This window comes from Plecotus auritus (genome assembly GCF_963455305.1).
Source record: "Plecotus auritus genome assembly, chromosome: 2".
NCBI lineage: Eukaryota > Metazoa > Chordata > Mammalia > Chiroptera > Vespertilionidae > Plecotus > Plecotus auritus.
In genome coordinates, this window is record NC_137771.1 from 156588943 (window position 1) to 156610639 (window position 21697).

The 21697-nt window shown below is 40.6% G+C and overlaps 1 protein-coding gene across 1 annotated transcript in view; it reads right to left on the reverse strand.

The window, feature by feature from the left end:
* Window positions 1-5170: 5170 nt before the first annotated feature.
* MORC1 (MORC family CW-type zinc finger 1) overlaps window positions 5171-21697 on the reverse strand; it is a gene marked incomplete at its 3' end in the record, with an annotated part of 154174 nt that continues 137647 nt past the window's right edge. Inside the window, exons 24-27 of the mRNA XM_080654678.1 lie at window positions 19748-19835; window positions 18423-18476; window positions 8787-8981; window positions 5171-5323 (exon numbers count right to left, since the gene is read on the reverse strand). Coding sequence (XP_080510804.1) covers window positions 5171-5323; window positions 8787-8981; window positions 18423-18476; window positions 19748-19835 — 490 coding nt within the window. The remainder of the gene's footprint in view (window positions 5324-8786; window positions 8982-18422; window positions 18477-19747; window positions 19836-21697) is intronic.

Genomic DNA, 21697 nt, shown 5'->3' on the forward strand with positions numbered 1-21697 from the left:
CGTGACTCAGTTTGCAGCTTTTCCTCAGGTTGTTTCCAGGGAGGGTCTGTCTGTATTTAGTCCCTCACTCTTCAATAGAACTTGTGGCTAACATATGCCCTTGGAAAGCTTCTCTAAACCTCTTACAGCTAAGGCTAAATAAGAATAGAAAGCCATTGCGATGAACTCATCTGTACAGTTTTAAGACTAGGTCTTTTACTGCTAACTGATGGGATTGTGCTAACTTGCTATTCAGAGATACAGCTCTCTGTGTAGGGCAGAGGCAGTAAGTTAGAGAGGGTAACTCTTGCCATATTGTTAGCCATAAATTCTGCCTACATTATAGTGACACAGTGGGGCTAATGAAAGAACTTTGAGCTGCCATCAGGAAGTCTGGGTTCAAAGCTTTGTTTGCCACATAGTAACTACATCAAAACATTACTTTATGTTCTCCAGTCTCAGTTTCTCTATCTGTAAAAGAGTAATAAGACTATTTGCCTTTTCACATCTAATTATTGTGAAGATAAATTTAGGTGAAAAACATTTTTTTAAAAATATATTTTATTGATTTTTTACAGAGAGGAAGGGAGAGGGACAGAGAGTTAGAAACATCGATCAGCTGTCTCCTGCACACCCCCCACTGGGGATGTGCCCGCAACCAAGGTACACGACCTTGACCGGAATTGAACCTGGGACCCTTCAGTCCGCAGGCCGACACTCTATCCACTGAGTCAAACCGGTTAGGGCTGAAAAACATTTTTTAAAACCATGTGGGAAACTATACATTATGAGTATTGCTAAATGAAAAGAATGTCTATGTATAGGAGAGGGAAATGGGTAAGAGGTAACAATATTAGTAGTAAAAATAAAGTTGTAGATGTAGTAGGCAGAAAAGTGTGGTTTACAGACAAAAAAACATATTCACTGTATTTCCTGACATTGTTTTTGCCTTTTTTCCCCTTTTTTAGCTGTTCTGTCTTTCTTCTCTCCAGTCTGCATCTGCCCGTGCTCTCTGCCTGCTAGTTTTATCCCACGCTGGTTCCCAAGCTGAGTGAATTGGCCTATGAACTGCATCTATGCTCAGAAATGAATTGCCATGTGGTCCTCAAGCCATCTAGAACCAGCCATAATGAGGAGTAAGAGAATTACCTTATTTCCACATAGGGGGTCCTCTGGTTCCAAGCATGCTGCTCCTCTCCTAACCTTACTCCATCCCCCTTACCCCCAATTCCTATTATTGACTCAGTTCATAAGTTGGTCTCTGCCTTAGTCCCTATTCCTTAATCCTGATTACCTGTTTAAAACCCCAGATTCCTCAAGAACAGGAGCCATTGGGGCCTTAAATGAACTGTCTTGATAGGAAGTGGTAATGGTTAAGGTGAATATGATTAATTTTGTTTCAAAATATCATTACAGATTTTCAATAGAAAATTTTAATTTCATAGTTATGTAACAAGTGCTCAATAAGATCATAGAAATTTGGAACTCATTCATTTGGTAGTATTATTTAAAATGATTAGAGTAGATGAGATAATAAGGACTCAGCCCTGGGCATTATTCATTTATGAAACATGAAGAATATCCTGTTAGAATCTTCAAAATCTACTCTCAGGAAAGTCTCTCTTCAGACTCTTTCTAAATGTCTGCCAGAAAGGTGTTCAAAGGCACTGACTTCTTATCACCATTAGCATTTATTAATCACTAATTTTTAAATTAAAGGAAGAATGGATACTGATGATGGCAGAGAAAGGTAATGAAAGTTTTCAAGGGACCAAGAAAATCCCTCAAGGAAGAAAAAGTCTGGTCAAGGATACAAGAACATGGGATTCAGAAATCATACTTTTAAAAAATCTACATAATTATTACTTGTTGATAAAGGAAATAAACTATTACAAGTTATATGACAATTCTTATATTGGATGCAATATTGATATCTAAGTAAACGTCAGGAGTCTTGCTATATACAACATTAACCAGTTATGAGATAATGGGAGAAAAATAATGGAAAAAGGTTTCATTTATAATAGGTCAAAGCATAAATCTAATTAATTACAATGAATATTAACTAGAATGTTCTAAGTGTATTTGAAGAAATATTTTAAATGCTAATACACGGCACCAGTGAAGACTTGAACATATAGAAAGACATATTTTGGTTGGTCTTGGGTAGAAAGATGTGATATTTAAAAAAGGCAATTCTATCTTAATCCATAATATCACCACAAACCTAACAAAATACAGAAAATTTGAGGGTGGGTGGTGACTAAAAAGCTAAATCTAAGTTGAATGAGAAACATGCAAGGACACACAGGAAAATCCTGAAATACAAAATTACTGCCTAGTCCTACCCAGACAACATGGGCCTGACATAAGTAAAGAGGGGACAATCAATGAAAAATTATAGAAATTATTTTTAAGAACTTGGCCCAAATATAAATAGGAATTTAACATGCAATAAAGGTGGCTTGCAGATCAGTGGGAGAGAAGATTGATTATTTAATTAATAATTCTGGACAATACTGTGACTATCTGGAAACACACACAAAATTGGATTTTTAACTTACTCCTTAGACCAAAACAAATTCTAGATGAATCAAAGATTTAACAATATAATTATTTAAATCATTATAAGAAAACAAAGTAAATTTTCTTTATACTTTTTCCATTGGAAAGTCCTCTCTAAATATGGCTGCAAAACCCAGAAGCCATAAATAAAAGAAAATTAAACAAAAAAACTTTAAAATCCTATATGGCTAAAACCACTATAAAATTTTTAAATGAAAAATTATCAGAAAATATTTGTAATACATATAATGTAAAAAGATAATTTCCCTAATATGAAAATCATTCCTATATATCAGTAAGAAAATACCACCCAATAGAAAATGAACAAAGGCTAAATTTAAAAATTCAAAAGAACTTTAAACACTAAAAGATTCTCAACCTTACTCATAAGAAATATACATTAAGCTACAAAGATATATCACATTTTATCCATTTGATCAGCAAGATTAGGAAGATTGATAATTCACTAGGTAGTTAAACGTGTGAAGAAACAGGCACTGCCCCAGCTGGTTTGGCTCAGTGGATAGAGCGTCAGCCTTAGGACTGAAGGGTCCTGGGTTTGATTCTGGTCAAGAGCACATGCCCAGGGTGCAGACTCAATCCCCCGTAGGAGGCATACAGGAGGCAGCTGATCCATGATTCTCCTCATGGATATTTCTTTCTCTCTCTCCCTCTCCCTTCCCCTCTGAAATCAATAATAAAAATGTATTAAAAAAAAGGCACTCATACATTGATGTGGGAGTGTATATTAATACATTTGTATGAAGTGCTATTAGGCAATATCTATTAATAATAAAATGTACATACCCTTTGACCTAGCAATTCATCTTTGAGATTTATTTAACAGATATACTTGCACCTATGTGAAATTAACATATTTAAAAGCATATTCAGCCCTCACCAGTTTGGCTCAGTGGATAGAGCATTGGCCTGAAGACTGAAGGGTCCCAGGATCATTTCCAGTCGAGGGCACATGCCCAGGTTGCGGGCTCAATCCTCAGTGTGGGGTGTGTAGGAGGCAGCCCATCCATGATTCTCTCTCTTTATTGGTGTCTCACTCTCCCTCTTCCTTCCTCTCTGAAATAAATAAATAAAATATATATAACATATATATATATATTTTAAAAAGAATATTCACTGTTGTGTGCATGTAAATCCAAAATAATAGATAAAATGTAAATATCCATTGAATAAGAGAATAGTTAAGTAAATTTTGGTATGTCCTTGGAATGGAGTAACAAGGAGCAGTTAAAGATGAGAGTGCTTTACATGTATGGATCCTGATATGGAATAATCTTGAAGGTATATTAAATGGAAAAGCATCAACATCTTTTGGCTGCTATTCCACATTTATCCTATCTAATAAAGAGGAAATATGCTAATTGACCCTCACGCCATCGCAAAGATGGCAGCACCCACTGCCAATAAGGAGGAAATATGCTAATTGACTGCCACACCCTCAACTGGTGCCCAGTCCCTCAGCCCCGCTAGAGCAGCAGGCATGTGGCAAGGCCAGGCCCGCCTGCTCCACACATCTGCCTCAGAAGTCCCCCAGTCCCCTCAGCCCCCCAGCCACCCAGGGCCACCTGAGGCTCAGGTAATCAGAGCTGGCTGAGGCTTGTGCTGCTGGCAGTGGCAGCAGCAGAGGTGTGATGGGGGCATCGCCTTCCCCTGATCGCCGGGTTGCCTCCCACCCCTGAGGGCTCCCGGACTGTGAGAGGGGGCAGGCCGGACTGAGGGACACCCCCTTCAGTGCATGAATTTTCATGCACCGGGCCTCTAGTATCTATATAATGATTTGTATGGTTTTATATGCACTGATTTTACTTGAATGGACTCACAAGAACTGGTAAAAGCATTCCTCTTGAGAAAACTAATAAGTTGCAAAAGACAAGCAGGGGGTGGAGAATTTGCACCATACGCCACTTCACAAGTTCTGAATTTTATGCTTTGTCATGTACATAAAATTAAAATATACAACTCCACAAATAAATATTAAATATTTATTGTTTTCATCCAATGCAACAGACATTTCTAAACATAAAAAAATCAGTTATCAAAGAAAATGTAAAAACACAATGCTTACATATGTGTAATGTGTGTTCACATTATACTTTAGAAGAGTTTCTTTTACAATAACTCAATAACAAAATTATGACATATATACGATAGCTCAAAGTTTTTTGAGAATTTGTATTTTCTGCTGAGTACTGGCTGTGGTGGAGAAAGGGCATAATCCCTGTCTTTTTTAACACAAGTTTCAGAAGGAGGTGATTCTGTAGTTCTGTGTACATTGATTTTGATAACCACTGTTTTCCAGTTTTTACAGTCTTTTAAGTAAAATCAAAATTTAAGCCTAAATGGCATTTCCATCTTTCTTAGTTGCTCACCTGGGGATTACAGAACTCAAGAAATAGTTTCTGAAAGAAAAGAAAGAGTTAGGGAATAGGACGAAAAGTATGTAAATTGTTAATCACTCTCCATTTCCAAAGTATAACTAGTACAATTTCTTCAGTGTCAAACAGGACGAACTTCACAATAACAAGTACAAGAGGAAATATTTTTTTGAAAATAAGTTTCCTTTTTCTTATTAGCATTTTAAAGAAAGGAATGACTTTTCTGACTTTTAGTTTTGAGAAGTACTTTCATTGTTCTCTAAAGGGAGACTATGTCCTGCATCTGTACTCCCTTTATTGAAAGTGTTCCCCAAAAGATGATCTTCTTTAAGCAAAGCTTCTAAATAACTGTCAATCTGCTCCATGTCTCCTACTGGACCTCCCTGGAAAAGAAAAGCAACAGTCATAGCAGGGAAACAAGCTACAACTATAACCTGGGTGGCCTCTGAACAGTCTTCTCTATGATGCATGTAACATCACAACCCACCTTGCATCTGAAAAATGCTTTTAACTTTTCAAAATGTTTTCACATTTAACCCCATTTTATGCCTGCAAGGGGTTAGAAAGTTGGATCATTTTTTCTTCTTTAGCGGAGGTTAATTTCACTGTTGTTTTTTTCCTTCTATTTAATTACTTGTTTTATTCCTAAAGCCCCTCCTCCACCCCCCACCCATCTTGCTCTGTCATAGGTTCTCATCTCCCATTTTAAAAATTCATGAATCTTTAGCCTTATAAGCAAAACAGATGACTAGGAAAATTTTGACTTTTCTGTTTCTCCTCTTTCCTCTGTAGCATCTTCCCCTGCAACGCTTGGCTTGCTGCCCGCATCTGCTCCCTTTTCTCTTTCCCCCCAGATCTCTGAGTTAATTTCATGCTCTCCTTCCCTGGGCTTCCTTATCCATGAACAGCTGAACAAATACTCCTTCTTTACTGACCTAAATCTCACTCCCCTCAGGCCCAACCATGGGATCATCCCACTCTCCAACTGAGGTGATGGAAACGAGAATTTTTAGGAAGGATCTTTCAGAAACAATCCCAATTTTATTATTGTTCCCAACAAAGGTGTAACAGCACCATCCTACTTTCTCCATCCGTTATCTGATTCCAGCCTTTGCTCCCACTGCCCTGGATCTGCTCAGTCCTCTAACAAGACTAAATTGTATTATGTCCCAGCTTTGTGATGTAACCCTGTTCCTGGAGATAGGTGTCCACAATATTGATATCACTGACCCTGGGGAATACCTTGTGTGACCTTTTCTGACACTGACCACTCTTGGCTTAGTTGGTCTAGTCCCATGGTCGGCAAACTGCGGCTCGCGAGCCACAGTTTGCTGACCACGGGTCTAGTCTAATCCTCTGAATACTGCTCTCTACCTGGCCGACTAGACGTCCTCCTAGAACTTCAGGTGGGTTCCCAGCTTCTTCATGTGCCTGCCGTGTCTGCTGGTGGGTCTGCCTCACCTCGAGTCCCTGCTCTATTCCACTGCAATTGTTCTGGCAATCAGAGACAGTAAAAATGGAAACTTCAAGTGGGGGATGGGAGCAAATATATTTGGGCAGGAAACTTTTGAGTCCCTCTCCAATGATACTAAAGAGTGTCATACTCTGTGGGCTAAAGCATTTTGCCTCCTTACCAAACTTTGAGAAGAAAGCAAATTAAATTGGTATAATTACCCTGACTATTTTGGGGAGAGCCCAGGGGTTTGGCATAAAGAGCAAATTAGCTCTAGCCTGTTTGGCTCAGTGGTTGGAGCATGGACCTAAAGACTGAAGGGTCCCAGGCTTGATTCTGGTCAAGGGCACATACCTGGGTTGCAGGCTAGATCCAGGGCCCATTTGGGGCGCTTGCGGGAAGCAACCAATTAATGTGTCTCTTTACCATCAATGTTTCTCTCTCTCTCTCTCTGTTTCCCCCTTTCCCTTCCATTCTCTCTAAAAATCAATGCAGAAAATATCGTTGGGTGAGAAATAACCAAAAAGAGAGAGAGAGAGAGAGAGAGAGAGAGAGAGAGAGAGAGAGAGAGAGAGAGAAATTATTATTGTTTTTGTTTGTTTGTTTTTAGCCAAATACACATTTGCTATTCTGAGAACCAACAATTTTTATGAACTTTTCTTATAAAGAGTGATATTCAATTTCTATGATATAGAATTTCTTTGGTCTCTAGTTTTCCTTCTTAGTGAAACAACTATCATGACTGAAACTTTACCATATGCCAGGCTTTGTATTAGACCTTTTGCCCATAAAAATATTTCCCACCCTTTATAGCAACAAGAAACAAAAGGAGCTGCACTCACATCCCACTCTTACAGCAATAAACCAACTTGAATAATAGGCTCATTTAGTACCACTGATAGAAGCACAAATGTAATTACCATTATGTGAAAACAGTTAGCATTAACTGTCTTTATATTTTAATAATGAAACATTTTAACTGTTGCCTAGACCACCCAAAGTGGGGAGGGGTCTTCTCTTTTGGCTCTATACTTCAGTTAGGCAAAAATATTTTCTGCATTTTATTTTGCATTCAATATAAGACAAAAACCACAGAGAAAACAAAATACGTTTATTAGTTTTTAAGAACAAATAGACTATTAGCTTGAAATGTTCACAGCCAGGACTGAAACCCAGGCATTCTGCCTTCAAAGTCCATGTCCCTCCCCAAACCCCTTCCCAGCAAGACAAGCCTCAGTCCTCCCTGTCAGGGGCTCACTGGGGAGACTCAGCCCCTGCCCTCGCACCCCGCATGGTCCAGGAAGGCCCTGTCTGTGTCCCAGGTTAGAGATCCTTCTGAGGAAAATGCCATGTGCTCACTGTTGATTTCTCAGCTTATTTCTAACATTTACAGCAAGACTTTTCAACCTTGGCTATATATATTTTAATTTTTGATGTGTTTTACCTAACATTTCTATGTAATATAGTAGAAGATAAAATTTTTAATGTTACCTAACATTAAAAATGTTCTAGTATGTACTTTCAATCTCATAGGAGCCCAACTCTTTTTTTTTTAAATTTTATAGTTTTAATATTTTTCTACAAAAATCAACAATCTTCACGTAGTTACATTTGCAACAAAGGCCCATGGTGAATTTCAGTTGTTGCCATTACTAGGAAATAAACATGAATGTAAAAATGTAGAAATAAACATGTCATGTAAAAATGTAGACCTTATACTCTTTTATTTACAACTTTAACAATTCAGATGGAAGACTGACAAGGTGAAATAGTTTATAGAAGACTTTATGTATGTAAGAAAATAAGCATTTAAGTCAGGTGGGTCCTAAACTGTAGCCTTTCTAGTAGTTGAAAGAGTTTTTCCTGTGAGGATGCTAATCATTTGTCCAGCTTTCAGCTGCTTCACTGAGCATCTCAATTCTAGAAGCCCAATTCTTTATGCATTAAACTATACACACAAACAAGAGGGACAATAGTCCATATATACATGGTGTTTCCTGACCTCTCCAATCTATCCTCTAAGATTAGAAGAGTCTACTTTTATTTATGTATCAGGATAAAAATAAATGAACACAGTTTGCTTTCTGAAAAGATTTTAGAAAAAATTTCCTACTAGAAACATACTATTGAGGAGACCTGAGGGTAATCAAACTATACCAACAGCAAAAGGCAAGATTCTAATTTTGTTGAGAGAACAACAGACCTTTAAAAATGTTCTAGTATGTACTTTCAAAGTTCACTTATCTGTCATTTCAATATGATTATAGGGAGAGTAAGGGCTAGGTTAGTGACTTGTCCAAGGTCAATAAATAGATAATGCTGTTAGGAGAGGAAGCTAGCTGAGTGCTCTTTCCACAAAGTCTATCCCCACCACTAAAAGTCCCATCACTTACCAGCTGAAGTTTCTGCAGCAATGCTGCCAGCTTTACACGAAGATTATTCAGTCTATCTTCAGCAACTTTTCTTTTTTGTTCACATTGCACCAGAGATATTTCATTCATCACTCCTCTTATGTTAGCATCACAGATAATAGATTGCATTTTTCTCTTCAGTTTTTTTTCATATTGGGCCATGTATACATCCTGGATCTGGGAATGTTTGTTTTTAAGTTTTAGTGTATTTTTAAATTTTACTTTTCCCCCTAATATCAGAAAACCATTTTCTATTTCAATTACATGCATATATACTATGTGTCAACTCCATAGATACTAAGTGTCAACTCCATAAGCATAAGGAACATACAATCTGATAAAAAAAGAAAAAGAAAAAGAAAAGGAAGAAAGATATATAATAGTCCAGTAACTATAATATAGCCCAGTAACTACAATGCTTTGGAATGAAGAAGGAACCCAGTACTGGTTGAATTTGTTCAAGGCACGAAGGGGAGAGGTCCCTTTAACTCTCTCCACAGAACCAGTATCTCATAGACAATGACCGAAGGGCCAGCCACTTGGGGCTTTCATGGCAGATAATACTGTGTTATTTATAACTCAAGTCTATAGCACCTGAAAAAAAGAGCAGCTACAGTAAGAGAATTCCTAATGAGAATTCTGTGCACTAACATGACTGGGTTGCCAGGAAAATTGCAAGGTAGCTTTATTTGTCTTCTGGGTCTACCCTTTCCCTTTCATCCCTTCTCCACCACACTTAATAATATGTGCAGGCCCTTGCCAAACATTGTCCACATGGTCTCCTTTGCACTCAATGACCTCATCATGAATTTCTTCTCTTTCTAAATAATCCTTTAAACAAACAAACAAAAACTCCTAAGTATATTAAGTTCTGTTTAATAGACACTCACCAACTATTTCCTAAATTTGAGGCATCCTATCTAATAAAAGAGTAATATGCAAATTGACCATCACTCCAACACACAAGATGGCCACCCCCATGTGGTCAAAGATGGCTGCCCCTAGGTGGACACAAGATGGCCTGCAGGGGAGGGCAGTTGTGGGAGATCAGGCCAGCAGGGGAGGGCAGTTGGGAGGGACCAGGCCAGCAGAGGAGGGAAGTTGGGGGAGACCAGGCCAGCAGGTGGGGGGGCAGTTGGGAGGGACAAGGCCAGCAGAGGGCAGTTGGGGGGGGACCAGGCCTGCAGGGGAGGACAGTTGAGGGGGGGACCCAGGCCTGCAGGGAAGGGCAGTTGGGGAGGACCAGGCCTGCAGGGGAGGGCAGTTAGGGGTCACCAGGCCTGCAGGGGAAGGCAGTTTGGGGCATTCAGGCTGGCAGGGGAGCAGTTAGGTACCAATCAGGCTGGCAGGGGAGCAGTTAGGTACCAATCAGGCTGGCAGGGGAGTGGTTAGGGGGTGATCAGGCTGGCAGGCAGAAGCGGTTAGGGGCAATGTGGAAGGCAGGCAGGCGAGCAGTTGGGAGCCAGCAGTCCTGGATTGTGAGAGGGATGTCCAACTGCCCGTTTAGGCCCGATCCTACCAGGATCAGGCCTAAACGGGCAGTTGGACATTCCTCAAGGGGCCCCAGATTGGAGAGGGTGCAGGCTGGGCTGAAGGACACACCAACCACCACCCCCCCGCGTGCACGAATTTCGTGCACTGGGCCTCTAGTTGAATTTAATAATAGATAATACAAAGACATAAGGTTCAGTCTTTGCCCTCAAGCAGCTTCTAGTGTGAGGCACCAGGAATTAGACTCTGAAAGCCTTGACCTAACTCTGCCTATTTTTACCTTATTTCCTGAGTTCTAGGCCTTGTTCCAGGAATACACCAAGCTCATTCTTGCCTCAGACCCTCCACCTCTGCTATTTTTCCGTTTGAAAGTTTGACCCCAGATTTAGACAAGGCTGCCTCTTTGCCTCGGGTCTGTATTGAAACGCGGCTCAGGTATTCTGTGCTCACCGGGAACAGCTTCCCTTTCCCAACACACACCATCACTGTCTATCCCCGGCCCTGCAGTTATTTTATGGCATATCCCATTATATGTTTATTTATTTATGTGTTTAGTGTCTATCATTATGTGACACTGCACTATGTTTTATTTATGTGTTTATCCCTTTCTCTAGAATGTTACCTCAATGTAAAAAAAAAAAAAAATTGGTTTTGTTCACCTCTGCATTTCCAATGATACACACAGTGAGGCCTAAATACTGGGGAGTTAGGAGAGCAGATATGTAGCCTTCACAGAAGAGGATTTCAGACATGTGGGCCAATCTTCCTTTGGAATCCAGGCCACATTCTGAGATTGTGGAAGGGAATCTACTTTCAAACATCCTCAGTTCAACCTACATAAAGTTGATGACTTTAAAGCAACAACACCCCCTCCAGGAAGTTTCATAGATGCTTTCTACGGAGGCTTCAGTCAAACCCAGGGAGTGACATCCCCATGGTTTGCAGGTGGAGTAGGGTAAATAATTCAGTTCAGCTGGAATAGAGACAGGTCAGATAGGTCAGACGTCACCAGCCATTAATGCTTCTTAGTTCTCAGAACTCCAGAATCTTACAACTTGTGCCAGGCTGAACAATAGCCACAAAACCCTCTTTTATATAAGCAATTACCATAAAATTGAAAAAATAGATAAAATATTCAAAACAACATTTAGAAAAACAACAGCAACAAAAAGGAACACACTATTGACACACTTAAATGGACCTAACGGGCATTATGCTGAGCGATTAAAGCCAATCGTAATGTGACACATACTGTATGATTGTATTTCTATAAAATACATGGTAAATCCTGTTTTGGAGATGGAGAACAGATTGGTGGTTGCTCGGAGTTAGGCATATTTGTGCATGGGAGGAGGGACTATAAAGGAGATCTTGGTGTTAATGGGAGTTCTGTATCCTGCTTTAAGTGGTTACATAAATTGGCATATATGATAAAATGAGACACATATTTTACCAGTTTCATTATCCTGGTTTTGACATTGTAATATCTTTACTAATAATAGCCAAGGTGGTCGTCACACCCTCATGTCGTCACAAGATAGCCGTCACAAGATGGCCGTCACAAGATGGCTGTGTACACAATGGAGGTGGGGCCCGGTGGCCACCCTGCGTGGTGAGGCCCGGGGGTCCCGCGGCTCTGCGCAGAGCAGAGGAGGCCGGTCCCGGGGTCTCTGCTGCTTTGTGCGGAGGAGGCGGGTCCCAGCAGAGGAGGTGGGTCACAGCAGGGGAGGGCAGTTGTGGGTGATCAGGCTGGCAGGGAAGGGCAGTTGTGGGCTCTCAGGCCGGCAGGGGAGGGCAGTTGGGGGCGATCAGGCTGGCAGAGGAGTAGTTAGGCATCAATCAGGCCAGCAGGGGAGCGGTTAGGGGGTGATCAGGCTGGCAGGCAGAAGTGGTTAGGGGCAATCAGGCAGGCAGGCAGGTGAGCGGTTAGGAGCCAGCGGTTCTGATTGTGAGAGGGATGTCCCCCAAGGGGTCCCAGATTGGAGAGGGTGCAGGCCAGGCTGAGGGACACCCCCTCCCCCGTGCACGAATTTCATGCACCGGGCCTCTAGTAATTATATATTTATATAGGATGTAAGCACTGGGTGAAGGGTACATGGGACCTCTACTATTTTGTAAATTTTTGTGTATCTATAATTACTTAAATAAAACGTTCAAAAGACAACATTGTTAATATGGTATGACATTAAGAATGTTTACATAGCACATTACATTCAAAGTCCTATGTAATTTCTCAAAGTTCACTGTCTTGTAACCAGCAAACTATATCTCCTTCAAATACCACCAGCCTGTTGTTTCCTGATTTATTCTTCTGCCTTTCTTAGGTTAACATTTCCAGGAGGTTTCCATAAAAGGTAGCAATTTTGACAACTTTTAAAGTTCCATATAACAGGACTTCCAGTTGTACTGACATTTTAAGGTGAGTAGAGAATTTTAACAAGATGAGAAGCTTAGTTCTGCTGGATAAACTTCCTCTTGCAGAGGAATTGTGGCAGATCAAAACCTGAATTCTTCCCAAGCAATAAACTTAAATTCAACGCACAAATAGTAAGACCCAGATGCATTTAAAGTTACTGATTGAATGCCATCAGTGTACAGGGTTTCATGAGAGAGGATTGCTAACTTTAAAGATTCTATAATCTAGTTTGTGAAAAAAAAAATACCACAAGCTACACAATACAAGGCAGAAAATTTATTTATTTTTATTTTTATTCTTTTTAATATATTTTATTGATTTTTTACAGAGAGGAATGGAGAGGGATAGAGAGTTAGAAACATCGATGAGAGAGAAACATCTATCAGCTGCCTCTTGCACACCCCCTACTGGGGATGTGCCCGCAACCAAGGTACATGTCCTTGACCGAAATCGAACCTGGGACCCTTCAGTCCGCAGGCCGACACTCTATCCACTGAGCCAAACCAGTCAGAGCCAAGGCAGAAAATTTAATGCTAAAATCAAATTTTAAGGCTCTCTCTCAGAGCACAGAAAGTCAAGATTAATTTCCCTTGGAGAGACTGAGCAAGGCTTGATGTGGAAGGCAACACTGACCAGGTCCTAATGGGGTGGGGCAGGATTTCAAGAGGCCAACTGTGGACTGGCAGAGTACATAAGAGTATTCTGGGGTACAGCATAGGGAAAGGCTCAGAGGCAGCCTAGTCTAATAGGTTGGAGCAATTTCAATCAGGATGGACCAGATGGCTTGTGAGAGGAAAGAATAAAGGATGGTGGTTCTGTTACAGGTCAGTGAGAAGCCAGGAAAATTTCAGGGCAGGAGGAATAGGGAAACTGAGATAAAGTTAAAACAAGGCCAAACAGTGTGGCAATTTGCAGTCAGCTTGTAAATAACAGGCCCTTATCTTCCCAGACCCAAGGAGGCTTCAGAGCAAATGGTTAAATGACTATCTAACTAAAGAATGCAGAAAAGAAGAGAGAAGGGAGGAGTCATTCTCAACCACCAAAGAAATCAGCACTTTGGGGGAAGGGGAAAGGAAAGAAAGGACAGTTTCTTTCTTTCTTTCTTTCTTTTTTTTTACTCCCAAAGTAGAGGATGGCTGAACGGTCATTTAGGCTTTTATTTATATATAGATGATAATAATATACACTGAGTGGCCAGATTATTATGATCTCTGAATGCATAATAATCTGGTCACTCAGTATATATCCTATATAATAAAAGGCTAATATGCAAATTGTCCCCTCGACCAGGAGTTTGACCAGCAGGCAGGCCAGCCAACTGCTCATGTCCCTCCCCCTGGCCAGGCTGGCTGGACCCCACCCATGCACGAATTCATGCACTGGGCCTCTAATATATATATATATATATATATATATATATATATATATATATATATATACACACACACACACACACACACACACACACACACCCCACACACACAGAGTGGCCAGATTATTATGCGTTCAGAGATCATAATAATCTGGCCACTCAGTGTAGTGTTAACATAGGGTAAAAATATATTAAAAGAAAACTTAGTCTTTTACTCTATTCTAGTTTGGAAATGTTGATAATTAAGTCTTCAAGCTGAAAATGTTCAATTACTGCTTTTTCAACAAGACATTATTCAGAAAATAAACTCACTTTTCAGTTGAACAATGATGAGAAACTAAGACCTACAACACACCTTCATTTATGCCTAGCAGGGTCCAGTAGACACTCAATCAGAAACAACAGAGGCAAATGTATCAACCAGGATGTGACATTTAGGCACTCCCTAAAATTCAAATACAGCCTTTCTAACAAGAAATCTGGTTTAGGTTCTAATTTTCATTTCAAGGTTGCCTAGTTATATGTCTTTGGGAACTTATTTCACAATTCTATTTCATTTATAAAACCAGATTATTCAAATATACTCTATTTCTTACTAAAGAGATGAGGCAATGCCTTTGCTTATAGTTGTGCTTTGCATAACTTCAGGGGATACCATCACCTCCTAGTCTTGATAGATTTGGATGTTGTTATGATAGTTTCCCAGAAGATGACTGTAAACATTGTTAAAAAACAAAACAAAACAAAATTCAACAGTAAATTTGAAGATCTAATTGGCTTTATTAAACAACTAGCTGTACCCAGCCACGCGTTGCTGTGGCTCAGTCTGGTTAAATGGAAAAGAAAGAAAAGAGAAAGCGCACGTTTCTAATATGTTTAATTTCACAATGCTTGTGGGTATACAATATTTTTTGTTGTTCCATTGTCTGTGCAGATACACAGATTGTCTGGTTTGCTGACTCCAGAACACGCAACATATAATTGTCCATGTGAGAAGCAATCCGTGTCTAGATCTAAACCGCAGAGTTCTAAAGATTGGCCCTGAGCTTTGTTGATGGTGATTGCAAACGCCAATCGAATTGGGAATTGCAATCTCTTAAATTGAAATGGCATATCCGTTGGAGTCATAGGAATGCGAGGAATGAGGACATCTTCACTTTTGAAAGGTCCTGTCAAGATTGTTGCTTCTACGACGTTGCTCATTAATTTTTTTACTGCAAGCCGCGTGCTGTTGCAAAGCTTTGGCTGGTTGATATTTCGCAACATGATAATTGGCACGCCGATTTTCAATTGCGGTACATGCGGTGGCATCCCTGGCAGATCGAGTAAATTCAAAAATTCTGTTGGATAATTAACTGCTTCATCTGCTTCCACAACAGTGTCGACGGACGTGTATGTGACTGCCTCACTTTGAATGTTAGACTGAATAATATTGTTAAGTTTGTAGACGTCTTTGTTCTTGGCTGCAAGAATAGCTCGTTCACTCAGCCAATCGTGATTCTTATAATTGGTTTGAATACTGGGAAATACTTTTTCAACCAATTCTTCTTTTGACGTCACTAAATTGCAGAAGTTATGAGGCAATGAAATTCGTCCTGAGGTCAGATCAACCGGCACCTTTCTGTTCCCAATTTCCAGCAATTGATGTGTATTTCCTGATGTTAGATAGGAAATGCTTTGATTCGGCGGTATATCCGGCAAGCAAAGTTTTTAATGGCTCTGGCGGTTCTCCAAGTTGAGGCAGTTTAATTTTTTCAACGGCGCAACACATTCCTTTCGTTTCTCCATTAAATTTCAGAGCCTTGCAATAAGGACACACTTCAGTCATAGTGCCGATGAGAACATGCCGGCTCAAACTATAATCAGCAGCTGGGTTGTACCAGAATGCAGGGCGATTGTAATCGTGTGATTGCTGAGCACAGAGTCCTGCTTGACACTGATCTGCTTTTTCTCGTTGATGTCTTTCAGCCACTATCAGCCTGTCGCGTTCAATCTGTTGAGAACGAAGCAGATCTGAAGCTGCAGAACGCGATCGCTATGCTAGCAACTGTGCATCCTCAAGTCTGGCTGCACGTCGCTCTGCTGCTTCCTCCGCACGTATTTGAGCCATTTTTGTCTGTTTCGCTCGTTCACTGATGCCCGTTCTTCCTCAGTTTGATTTGCAATTACTCGTCGCACTGCTTCCACTCTGCGAGTACGACGACCTAGGTTTGATCTTCTGCGAGGCACTATTTGGATGAACTAAAGCAGATCGAACTATACTCACGAAATGAATGACATGGTAAACGACACAGCTCAATTCCAACGCAATGTCACACGAAATAATTAAATCTAAATGAAAATAAATCAAAATCTATGAAAATTCAATTTAACAATGCAATCAGAAACATTGAAATGGAATTGTAAAATATTTAGTATAGTGTGTGTTGCTTTTACGTCCAACAGATGGCGCTGTTTTTCAAAAAAGCATGTTTTTACCTGTCACAGGTGTGACAGCTATATAATAGTAGGTATAAGGTACATAAAAACACACGCATATTCGAATGCAACGTTGTGTCAAAATTTCAAAGCAATCGGTGAAGAACTTTCGGAATTTAAGATTTTGAACAAACGAAATTTACATTTTTACTTATATAGATTCATTATTTGGGCTGCATCCCATTTAGTAACAAGAAGGGCTCTCCAAGGGGTTGGACAAAATGGAAGGCTTTCATAGGAAAAAGGTGGGGCAAGGGAGCTTTTTTTTTACTAACGAAAGAAAAGATTATTTTTAGACTAAGATATCTTTTGTGGGGGAAGGGAACAGGGTTTTTATTATGTAGATTGCCTTTTCTTTTTATGGGGGATGAGGAGGGGCCATAAGAAATTACTTCATTGGTATTGACTAGAAAATTCCAGGTTGGTTGATTTAGAATACATTTCCAGGGAGAGGTTGAAACAGCAATTAGGTCAGGTATTAAATCTAGGTTTGGTATAGTGGGATTTAACACAAGGGATACTATTTTGAGTGGTTTCCTCTTTAACAGCATTAGCAGATGGAAAAAGATGCTAGTATATTTGCTAATGATGGAGCTGATGTACCTGTTTGAGCAAACCTGAGTGTCAGTGAAGAGTAACATCTCAACATTGATCTTAGTGTCAGTTCTAGATGTTGTGGCCTCTGAGGAATCTGTGAACCTCTGGTTGTCTTGGCTCCAACACTCACTCCCTTTGTCCACTTGGGGATTAGGGTTGGAGTTTACATCTTGGAATCTCTGCTCCCTTGAGTGTGAGTTAAGGGAGTTGAGGCATATGACTTTTTTAGATATTTCTCTAATAGAACTGAACGACTCTATGGACTCTTTCTCTCCCTCCGACCCCAGGAAATCTTTAAGACCTAGATCAGGCACCCTCAAACTACAGCCCGTGGGCCACATGCGGCCCGCCGAGGACATTTATCCAGCCCGCCAGGTGCCGCTGCCTGTCCTGCTTAGCAGCCAACTCGTCCCGGGCCCGCAGTGCGCCTAGGAATTTGTTCATTTTTTTTTTTTAAGCTATAGTCCGGCCCTCCAACGGTCTGAGGGACAATGAACTGGCCCCCTGTTTAAAAAGTTTGAGGACCCCTGACCTAGATACACAGTATTATTGGAAACATATACCGAGAGAGAGAGAGAGAGAGAGAGAGAGAGAGAGAGAGAGAGAGAGAGAGAGAGAAAGTTGTAATGAAATACACCAAAACAGTAATAGATAGTAATAGCAGTGATATTGGAATGGTTTGGGATTATGAATGATTTTTTTCTTTTACTTTTTTTAGTAGCACTAATTATTTTTCTAATAAAAAAAATCATAAACTTTAAAAACTGTTGATAGGATACTAAACAAAAAAACAAAGCCAGGGAAATATGAACTTGTCCAGAATACAGCAGGTCCTCAAATATAGTAGTTTCGTTCAACATTGTTTCATTATAACATAGATGAGATCCCACAGGAACTTCACTCTTGTTTACATCAACAGCCTACAGCATTTCACTTAAAGTTAAGAACCTATCTACAAAGTTAAGAGAGGACGTAACTGTAATTAAAACTTTAATCTATGATCAATTTCTGGCTTAGTCAGTGACTATCTTTCTTAAAGACTCAGAATGTCTTGTTTCTAGCACAAATAACAATCCTACTCCAAGCATTTCATAAGCTTTATGCTGTGAAAACATTTGCGTTTTAAAATTCAAAGTTCTACGTCTTGATAAGTGAAGGCAAATTTGATTTCCTTCCAAACAGAACATTTGGAAATGTATATTATTTCTCCTTTGGAAGACAGAACCATTTAGAATATAAATGACTACATTGAAAGGAAGCTTACCTGTTGGAAACACCTTTTCAGCTTTCTGTTTGTCTGCTCTGTGCACTGCTCCAGCTGTTTTTGTGAATTATAATAAAACAGGATATTAACTTTTAGAGAATCAGCTGTCTACAGCAGTTACAACATGCAATATCTAGTATAAAAGAAGCATCAAAGCCTAGAACTGGCCAACACCAATACAGTGGGTCTTTTAAGCCTGGGTCTAATGAAAGTAATTCACTAAGGTATACCTTACCTCATTCCAAAAAATGATGAAGGCAGTCCACATAATTAATACAGCATGGTTAAAACAAATGCAAAGAACATAATCAAGGTGAAGGAAAGTAGATGATAAACAATAAATATTCAAAGCGAGGTAGTTGGAGTCTGGATTTCTTAGATGGGAACACCCAGAAATAGACGGCAGGGGTGGGGTGGGGTGGAGGAATCACTGTATTGAAGACCTGAGCAGTCAGGTAAGTAAGTGACCACTACATGTCAGCACAGTGGTCACGGGTGGCCTCGCAGGACAGCCGCAGTGAAGCAGTGGAGTCAGAAGCAGGACGAGAGACCATGGGATGAGAGCACATGGTGAAGAAGCAAAGACTGATTATAGATTAGAGAACTAAGGACTTCATCCAGGATCAAATTAAAGCACGTGGCACTTTGGCCAAATTAATAACTTGGTGCTCATTTCACTGACAGTCTTTCCACACGTACCCATCTTTCCCAAAAATCACACTGAGCATGAGGATGGGAAGATACCCCACCCTCTGCATCATGCTGGCCCTTCTCCACACTGGGAGCAGCTTTGAGCTGTGGGCCTGCACTCCTCACTGAGCTTCACCAGGGCCTGAGGCAACTGGGCAGCGTGAGGACACCCACTGTAAGACAGTGTGAGCCTCACCCTGTCCACCCAGGTAACTGAGCAAAGTTTTCCTTTCCTTCATATATGGTCCGTCTCAGAGAATAGATTTGATAAATGCAATTGTTTTCATCTTTCTGGGTGAAGTCTCAGTGATTCTAATAAGACACAGAGGTGGCTGATGAAGTGTATCTGAGAGACAGAAATTCTCTTTTTGATGCAAGGGAGAGAAGTTGGACTATGTCTCATTTCCATTTATTAGTATCTCTGCAACCAACTGTTCTCAGTCTGCAAGATCTTAATGAAGCTTATTTAACCCTTGACCACATTGGTTTTAATTCTGAGTCACCAATTTGGTATAAAGGTCCCCATCTTTATTCACTTAGTTCCTCTTACTGGGAACACTTCACATTTTTCTTCACTGAAAATTCAATTCAGGCTCTTCTATCATTTCCTCAGAGTTCCACAAAAGCCGGCTTACCTCCAAGCTTGCCACAAATTCCTCCACAGATGAGTAGCCAATTTCTGATGGTAGCTGGTACTCAGGAAAGAAATATAGAATAATCTCCCTGGAAGAAAAAGCACAGCAGAAATGGGAATGTACCAGGAACAGAGGCAGAGCACTCATCTGTCAGACTTGCCCTGACTCATGGTGTTAAACATCTTAGCAAACATGAACATTCATGCCCACCACACTGTTTTACCACTGGCATTAAACTGTTCTTCAAAAGCATAAGCTGGAAGAGGAAGGAGTATGGCTATTAAAAGGCAATAGGAGGAATCCTGTGGTAACAGAATTGTTCTGTGTCTTGACTGTCAATGCCAATGTCCCTATTGTGATCCTGTTCTATTGTTTTCTAAGATGTTACCATGGGGAGAAGCCAGGTAAAGGGTAGAGGGGATCTTTGTATTATTTCTTACCACTGCATGTGAACCTATACTTGTCTTAAAATAAAAAGTTTATGGAAGAAAGGGAGGGAGGAATGGATAGAGGGAGGGAGGGAGGGAAGGTTCACAATTCCCACCCCTAGCCAAGCAGCCCAGAAAAGCCCAGCACATCCCCCCCCCCCCCCCCCCCCCGCCTCCCGAGTGCTCTGGGAAGAGAACTCAGCATTGCAAAATTCCTGGAGAGAAACAGGCTATGGGTTACTGACTTTTTTCCTAAGAAAATAAAACTTAACTCTCCAGAGGAAGTCCTTTCATTGGGCCCTCCAGGACACTCTCAGAAATCATACGTGGACCGTGCTCTTCCCCAACAGGGATGGCCATTGTTCTAACAGGTGCTTCATTTGGCAAAAGGCAGTGACACTCTTCCTTCTCTCGAGACAGCTTTTCTAGGATTAATCACCTAGATCAGCGGTCGCCAACCTGTGGTCCACGGACCACTGGTGGGTCATGAGGTCTGAAAGGTTAGCGACCACTGACCTAGATGACACGTATTTCATTCTGGGGAGAATATGAAATCTAGACATGTATAGCTACACATCTTTAAATTGTATAGTGCTTTTATGTGGAAGTGCTCCAAGAACCTTATGTACAATATCCAAGGGACTGACAAAACTTTTCAACTGTGAAATAATATGGCACACTAAAGACAAAACAGCTGTTTCTTATAAAATTGACATTCCCAGTATTCTAGGTATATTATTGTGCTAATATTTATTTATAGGTTTAAGGAGATTCAATCTGAAAAGTTAAAAATTTTCAGCATTGCATAGCATTCAATATAACACACATGTACACCCTAAACCCCTCCCCCAATACACACATTCTGCAGAATTATTTGTCTGGCTAGTAAGAAGACGAGTAGTTGGGCAGAGTGATATGGAGCCTTAGGTATTTGAGATGAGCAGAGATCAGATGACACATAGAGAAGAGCTACATCTGGAGTCCCTGGGAAAGGGACCCTATGGTTCGTTTGGTCAACCTTATTAGAGTTCTTTTACATAAAGCATTCCTCTCTCTCCATAAATCCAGCTTCCCTTCCTCCAATACAGGTCTGAACCCTCTTCTGAGCATTGGTCCTTTTCATGGTGGATATGAACTCTTTTGGGTTTACAGATTATCAGCAACCTTCAGAGGAAGTGCTTCTAGAAAAACATGTTAAGATGAGAATGAGAATGCAGCACCACAGGTACTGATAGAAGGGACCCTAACCCATAATTTGGGGAGCTCCAAAGAACAGGAGTTAGCCAGCTGCAGGGAGCAGGGGCTGGGGCATTGCTATCTGCTTTATATATATAATTTTTATGGAAACTCTGATTGAGGAGTTATTCCTATTTTGAACATCTCTGGTTTCCTGGTATTAAGGACCCCATTTCCCACCCCCGCTTACCATCAGGCTCAAGCAGGTTGGCTGTGCTCTCCTTTTTGTCTCTCCCTCTAGGACCCCAGGATTCAGCCTTTTGCTCTCCCCTCCACAGAGCTGCCA